At 43.2% G+C, this 8,004-nt stretch overlaps 1 protein-coding gene across 1 annotated transcript; it reads right to left on the bottom strand.

The window, feature by feature from the left end:
• Positions 1-458: 458 nt before the first annotated feature.
• LOC126562984 (ras-like protein family member 11B) lies at positions 459-6,076 on the bottom strand. The gene is made up of 4 exons (XM_050219591.1): positions 5,959-6,076; positions 2,421-2,477; positions 2,216-2,289; positions 459-893 (listed from the first exon to the last, which is right to left on the bottom strand). Exons 1-4 carry the CDS (start codon positions 6,044-6,046, stop codon positions 465-467), a joined length of 648 nt encoding a protein of 215 aa, XP_050075548.1. The 5' UTR covers positions 6,047-6,076; the 3' UTR covers positions 459-464.
• Between the last annotated feature and the right edge of the window lie 1,928 nt (positions 6,077-8,004).

Raw genomic sequence — 8,004 nt, 5'->3', positions numbered from 1 at the left:
CGGTTTTTGGCACTGGGCTGTGCTGTCTTGCAAAATCTTTTCCAATCAGCTCAACCGGAAAGCCTTTTCGATTCTTTCACTTTGCGGTGTTGCGCAGTGAACCACCTGGCGGCTTCATTGACAGCAGCAACATGCAACCAGGCGTCTCCATCGACTTCACGGCAAAGAGCATATTTATTTCCACAAATCAATCCAAATAAATAATTTTTGTACAGTTGTGTTAAAAAGCTTGCTTGCAAAAAAATGAACCAAATGGAACTGAACTAACAGTTAGGCATTTAAATTTTATTTTATTGCTTTCGACTCGTACGAGGGTTTTGTTGGATTTAGTACAAACAACTACTTAAACGTTGAATATACTGCAGTACGGAGCACCTATTAGACATCATCCACCTCCTTTAATTACAAACCATTTTTATCATTGAACATTGATTCTGTCCCACCTATTACATCCCGATCCGAATTCACTCTTTCGGAGAAATGCTATCACTCTTCCCTCGGTTGTATGTCCGCGAACCACTCAACATACGGTCTATTTTGTCGATGAAGCTCTGCTTTGACTTTCGCTTGCCCGTCAGCACCTCACGACACAGCTCAAGGAATGCTTCCGCCACCTGGTAGACGTGCTCGGCAGCCGATATTTCGAAGAACTTGCACTCAAAGTCTTTCGCCAAGATTTCGCCCTCGTCCGTGCTGACTTGACGCAGATGCACCATGTCAACCTTGTTGCCAACCAGCGCCACAGGCATATCACCGGCCAGCTCTTCCTTCGCCTTTCTTATAAAGTTAAACGAGTCGCGATCTGTGATGGAGTAAACGAGCAGCAACCCATCCGCCCACTGCACTGTCTCGGAACCGGCGGTTAAGGAAAGAGTTTCGGCATTTTCTTCCATCTGGAACAATAGGGCAAAAAAGAAAAGAAAGAAAATGTCTTAACACACAAAGCAAAGAAACAGCAAATTTTATTTTAAAACCAGCAGCAAATGGTATCGAGAATCATCTTAATTTTCAATTGTTCGTGAGGTGGATGCTGCTGGACTGTTCATTTCTTGCTCAGGTGGTGCACTGGGTAGTACGTTCGTTCGCGTAAGAAAGCCCACTCCCAGTGGGTCTTGTAATAACATCGGTTGAGAGCATTTGGCCAGCACGGATGCATCCGGTCCTGCAATAGTTTTCGTACTACGCTGGAAACTTCCATCCTTCAGGACATAATTGCTCGTCTCGCGTATAGCGAACGTTCCGGCCAGATTGGGAGCTTTTACCAATTCGTCCACCGTCCGCCTTGGATTCGGTAGTGTAAACGTGTGACCGATTTTCTCGACTCTTGCGGCTCCGTGGACAATTGGACTGCTTTGAGCTAGTGTCGGATTGAAAGATGCAACCATCTCCCGTTGTTCTATACTCTGATCGAACGGTTGTGCTGTATTCGAGAGTCCATAGGATGCATTGCTCGGTGTTATGTCCGTAGGCCCCCGATACACTTCACCGTCAGCAGTCGTTTCTGCCATGTAACTATCGAGATTTGTAATTTCACGCCATCCCGGCGGTGGAACGAACGATGCATCACCGGTTGTTGTAAGATCCGTTTTGGAGCGCACATCAGCGTTCAGTCTAGTTTCCCGTTCTGTTGATGAGATTGGTGGTGCAAAGATCTTGTCGCTAACGTTACTCGGCTCGTTCCTTGATGAATGTGGCCGCTCGGGACGAGCTGATACCAGTGTTCGATTCGATTTGGTAGAAGAACAATGAACTTTCGCTTCTTGAGATTCGATTTGGTGGAGCACTCCGTCTAGCCGCTCTCGAATCGGTAGTAATGACTGCAGCAACACCTCCGGGCCACCATCATCGCCGGATAGTGCTTGGTAGAGTGTACTCGAGAGGGTAATTATGGTTCCCATCAATCCTTGCACTAATTGTTCGTTCGATGGTACGCTTGATGACCCCAGACGAGTGGCAGTTTCTCGCTCGCTGTCCATCTTCGTGCCATTCTCCATCCAAAGAGAGATGTGTGTGTTTGTTTGTGTGCGCGTGTACGTTCTTAAGCAAAGACAGTAAACTTGAGCACGAGATTGACAGATTGGCAGGCAAAGTTACCGGAGTGCTATGGAAACTATGATGAGAACGACTGGGATGCTCATTTTCATTGCCGTTGCTAGCTATCGGGATGTATGGATTGCTTGGATCAGTTTGACATGAACGTTATAGGCGGGCTTACCTTCGGACATGTATCCCAAATTTCGCACAGGACTGCCTCACCGTCAACCATGATTTCGTATTTGTGTCGATTCTCTGACGTCAGCCATTGTAGTTTGGGAAATCATTTACAGTAAGAATTGTATGATATAAGAGAAAGCTTAGTTAGAACTTTTTAAAATTGCTATAAAAGCATTCAGAGGTAATTATAATTAATTGATATGTACCTGCTTGGTGGTCGTACTCTCCAATGTAGCGTTTTGTGAGAAATCGTACAGTTAATGCTAGAAAATAAAAGAAAAACAAAAAAAAGTACAGAGGTCCCAAACACAAAATCAAAATTTTTATTAAACATTTGTTTAACAATACATAGCATAAACTTGTAAAACAACCAAATAAAAGTATTTATCCATCTGAAATTGCAAAACCATCAACCGAGCACACCCGGGATATGGTGCCTTTTCACAGCTCGGAGAAGGAAATGTCTCCCAGCAAAAATGAAAGGAGTATACTAATTTTAAGTTTATTGTAAGCAATACGGCCAGGCCCGTCACTTATGAAAAAAAAAAAAAATTAAAAAACCACGAACCATTCTCAATAAGAACCCGGCTATGTGATTCTGTGTTTTTAAAACATTTATCCTTGCTTTGACATTTGCATCATGAGTCGAGGGATTGTCTCATGGGTAGAGAAATGAACAGTACAAAAACGTATCCAACGGAATGCAGAACGCCTCGATCGGACAAAAAAATGAGCAAATTAAGGACAGTTTTCTACGAGAATGCTGCTGGCAGAATTTTCAGAGAGTTTCTAGGACCACATAAGCTCGTGTAAAATCAGCGAAAACTCGCTCAGTTTTGATCCGATCGGAGCGTTCCCCATAACGTTTGATGCATCTTTGAGTCACACTTTTTTTTTTGGCATGGTGGAAGGATTGAGGTAAAACCGTCCACCAGCCGCCAATTTCATTTTAAAGGGATTTTCTGCGAAAAATCGGAGATAATTCACTCATTTTTAGTCCAATCGAGACGTTTTGTATTGCATTGGATGCGTCTTTGGACCACGCAACTGTTTGTATAACACCTCACCTAGAATTTTCCTCTTCTCGCCCTGTTATTCCTCGGAAAATAGGTATCTGTGGAAAATGTTTGATATGATCAAGGCATCCAGAATACCGTCGAATGCGTCTTTTGGGGAAAGGGTAAAGAGGGAAAAAGTGTTTTTTTGGGACCTCAGAGAAGCTGGATCCGCCACGGGTTACATGATGAAAGGTTCTCAGAAACATGATTTCCTAATCATGTACACAGCACGCTGAGCCGCTCAAGCAATGTTCGAAATCAAATGTTTATCAGACCTCTAATTTTTTTTCTTCCTTTAATAAAGGGCGAAATCAAGCAGCGAACGAAAAGCGACCAAAGCGAAGAAATAAACCTGGTCGGGTAATGCTTGCACACGCCGGGTATGATGATTCGCATAATTCAATGAGCCAATTACAGATAACACAGCCACTAGCGAAAATGATAATGATGTGAACGGTATCGAGGCGAACGGTGAATTTCTTTCTTGCTTCGTACAAAAGCACCGAGACCGGAGTCGGGCTAAGGTATTCCACGTCAAGCCAATCCGGTTCAGGCTAGGTTGTGGATCTTCGCAATGCTACGCAAATACTGTATAAGACGAAAGGGCAATTTTTGAAGAAGGGTTTTGATGAGGGAACCAAGTGGCATCAACTGCTCAACGGACAATCGTATGATTTCTTGTGAATTCTTTTTTTTTAATACTTGATGTTTGTTGATCTATCTTTCTCATAGGGATGAAAATGGAATAGCACTTTTAGGCAAGTATGATCTTTTTTTTCCGATGACCGCTGAAAAGTTTTATTGAACCAGGTATTATTTAACTAGCCAATGCAAATAGACATGAATGAACATTATATTTTTGATATGCTTCATTAAATAAAGTATGAAACTTTCAATCAAAAGACTTTTTCAATGTTTAGTTTTCAAACATTGGACATTTTATGCTTATTTTCCATTCCACTTCACCGTATTCTGGCATCGTGTTCGAAGAAGTGAAGCAAAACCAAACCATAAAGTACCATCAAATTAAGCTACCCGTAATCTCCAACGAAATACCTGTCAAGAACCCTCCCGGAACGTCTAACAGGTGCCTAACTTCATCAAGCAAGAACGGAAGCGTTAAATTAATAACGCACCACATCAGATGCAGCTGTCGATCGCATTCGTCACCGGGCGTACATTATGTACATTGCTGCGCGCTGCTGTCAGCATGTTTGGTTTGACTTCCTTCCAAGAACAACCGACGCAAATGATGACAGACATTCCCATGAACTGGTCCTCGACCTCGACCCTACCGGGGAACACCTCATGCCGCATCACTAAACAGCCAATCAACACACACACACACACACACACACACACACACAAACCCCATCGAGAGGTTAATGGTCGTTTTATAGCGTGTGGCAATAGTGTCGTATTTTGTGGCGACATAAATTTACGACACTTTCATTGGACAAACGAGAAGAGTTTCGAATTAGGTCCTCATTTCGTTCGAAGAAAATTGTGACGAATGTGTCGGCGCCTGTTTTGAGTTGACATGATCATCGGACTGATGTGCCAACGTTGTACGCATATAATTCAACGCCAATTCAGTGACGGGGACGCCTTCCACATCAACGAATCAACACTTCACGCCGTTCAATAAACAGATGATTTTTGTTTGGTTTATCGTAAATTTGTCACACATTAAGCATGATGCCGCTTTGCTGGGAGTCGAAGTGGAGACTCCGATAATGTTCCTAATGAACTAGAATATCTTTTATCAATTTAATTAATATTTCTTTATGGCACCAAGTAATCGATCGTTCTGTTCTCTCATCGCTTACAGAAGACTTGACTCAACAAAAACCCCTTGAAGATACAATGCATGTTTTCGTTTTGAACAACGGGTTTACTCTCGAATGCTCTACTTCAGTTTCAGCAAGATGGATCGTTTTGGTGTGAGGTGATATTTTCGGACCCACTGCCAGCGTGCCAGCGAGAAACCACCAATGACCGTGAACGAACGGACAAGAGTGTGTTTCAAGAAACGCAGCAAATTCCCTTGAGTTCGGTTGTTGAACGTTCATATATCGGTCCAGAAAGGTGATGATTGAAAGCCTAGAAGGCCAAGAAGTTATAGTCCATCCCGAAGCCAACCAGGGGCAGGTGGTTTATTTTTGCCTTCAAGTGTAGTATGCCATTTTTTTCAATTTTGTATACAAAATTTGGTAGTTAAACCACCCTGTGGTGATTAAGCATGGCTTAAAGAAATGAACCTCCAACGAAAAAGAGGAGTTGTTACGAGGGTAAGCCACGGGGAAGCAACGCGAGAAATGTAAAATTTGCTGGTTAAGGAGCGCACGTTCCCCGACGGGACAGTAATTGACGGGATCCGTATGCAAGGTGACAGCTGAACGATAGACTAATATCTTGGACAGCTGTAAACGCTCTGACGTCTACATCGTTCGGTCATCGCCGCTGCTGCTTACGTACTTGGCTCATTTTTGACGATCTTTTACCTGATCGGATTAATATTGCCATGATGTAAATCTTTCAACTTCAATTAATTGCCTTCCCGGGAGCTTAAGTTTTCTCATAGCAGTATTAATTACACATTTGGATTTTTCAACCTTAAAACTCCTCTCTTGATGAACAGCACAGATAACAATAAAGTTCCATACTAACACACCACAATACTTACCACTTTTCCCAACACATGGTGCTCCGATGACGGCCACCTTGATCTCCGCCAGGTACGATTTTTTCCTTCTAATACCTCTGGTGGTCATGATGAGCTAATCCTCTTCGCAATACACACAAAAACGCGCTCATACAATCGACTTTGGCTATTTCAGGTAATTGTCAGGTGGTGAACCCTTGGGTGATTTTGGTCGGTTTGATTTTCCCTGGCCACGAACAAGGGCTGGGCGATTTGGGTTTGATCGTTGGCTTCCTGTTTCGTTCCAATAAACAGGTTTGCGGCTTTGCTACCATACACAGCAATCAGTTGCTGTTTAATGAAGCATTAAATGTATTAACCTCCACCGGTAAACAATAGCAGGCATGCATACGCGCGCCCTTTAATGGTTGTCAATGCACGGGCGTCGGAATCTTTTCCGGAAAACTCTCCACCCCGTCTTGTTGGACACACGGGAACCACGCAGCTTTACGAACCGAGGCGTAGCGAGAGAAAATTCGTTTTCATTTTGCTGCTGCCACTACCGCTGCTGCGTGTTTATATGTTTCGACTGTTGATTTTCCACACGTTAGCGAGACTATTTTCCCTACACTACAGCTGGTCCGGGGCTTTTGCTGACTTTGTTTGGTTGTTTGATTTCATTCGCATCACACAGAAACACACACACACTCGCACGGGTATCACACCACGGCTTTCGGTTTGGATTTTCTCGTTTTAATTTTCGCCAAAGTGTGCAACCATTTTCACACCGTTGTTTTTCACTCCACCGTCAAAACCGCACGAGCACTGAAGCCGATTTCCACATCACAGCACCACCATCTCACCAGCATGAAAATTTAATTGTTTTACACTCATCCCCAGCGGTTGGGAGGGGAAATGTGCCTGGAGGAGGACACAAAACAACGAGGAATAAAAAAAAAAAAACGGGCGGAAACCTGCCATACACTGTACGAAGGATTTGTGTTCTCACCTCCAGGGTATCAGGCCGTACAGTCACAATTGTTTCGCACACAAATAAACTGACCGGAAAATAACCATTGTGGTGATACCGGCAACGAAATGTGTGCGAGGGTGCGTAATGCTGTCACCGGATGTGTACCTTAATTTTATACCACATTCTGCCACATCCCCGCCACCATTGACACAGCAAATTTTCGGGAAAACACGGGCTTAATATTTAACCGGAAATTGTGCACTGTGTTCGTACAGCCGCTTTCCGGGCGGTGGAATCAGGTTTTCCAATTAGGATACTCTGTCAACAGTCGATCGTCGAATCAACCAGCTATTTGTTCACATTCACCGTACGAATTGTGATGTGGCGTGGTTTTCTAGCCTTTAAGCGATTGTTATTGCACATTTGGACTGGAATTTCTTGCTTTACGGTGGATGAAAAATTAATTTTAACACAGCAACACACACACGCACACACCCGTACGGATACAAAATAAACAGGCCCGATCGCACCTAATTGCCGTACAACGCGTGTTTTGTGTGTTGCTCAGCACGATCGTGTGTCTTGCTTCGGTCTGTGAAAATTCACTACTACGAACGGTGAACGATCGAGCGATGAGCGCGATTCGGTCCACTTTGGCCGTGATCGTGACGCTCGGAAAGGTGCTCATAGTGGACAGTGGAAACTGTTTACTGGCGGCCGAATTTCAGCAAACATCGGTGTGGTTTCATTTTCTGCATTAAAGCAAGCAACAGGAAAAGTGTCTGCTTGAAATAATGAAAGATTCTTGTTTGATTTTTTTTAATTAATAAACTCATTAAATTTTTTTTTAATTTTTTAATTTATTTTTTAAATTTATTTTATTTTCATACGGATAAATCCATTTAAATCTTGGGCTGCCATAGCGAACCATAAATTTTTATAATAAAAATAATTCAAAAACATCAGCTCAATAATTCGCTTCTTCCAACTATTTAACATGGCAAAAGCGGTAGCAAAAGACCCAACACTTGAACGCAGTATATCTTCTCTCCTTCCCCTCCATCCTTTCCAACCCACCGAAGCCCAACGCATCGCAAGATCGTACGTGATCGCGT

Source organism: Anopheles maculipalpis, chromosome 3RL, assembly GCF_943734695.1.
Source record: "Anopheles maculipalpis chromosome 3RL, idAnoMacuDA_375_x, whole genome shotgun sequence".
NCBI lineage: Eukaryota > Metazoa > Arthropoda > Insecta > Diptera > Culicidae > Anopheles > Anopheles maculipalpis.
The sequence above is the reverse complement of the archived record's forward strand: the minus strand, read 5'-3'. Positions and strand labels throughout refer to the sequence as shown.

What these genes read in the sequence shown, in the direction of transcription:
- LOC126562984 (XM_050219591.1), bottom strand. Translation starts at nt 6,046, where the DNA reads ATGACCACCAGAGGTATTAGAAGGAAAAAATCGTACCTGGCGGAGATC. An exon ending in AGAGTACGACCACCAAGCAG is followed by an intron (nt 2,290 to 2,420) that starts GTACATATCAAT and finishes GGCTGACGTCAG; the next exon opens with AGAATCGACACAAATACGAA. An exon ending in TTTGGGATACATGTCCGAAG is followed by an intron (nt 894 to 2,215) that starts GTAAGCCCGCCT and finishes CTATTGTTCCAG; the next exon opens with ATGGAAGAAAATGCCGAAAC.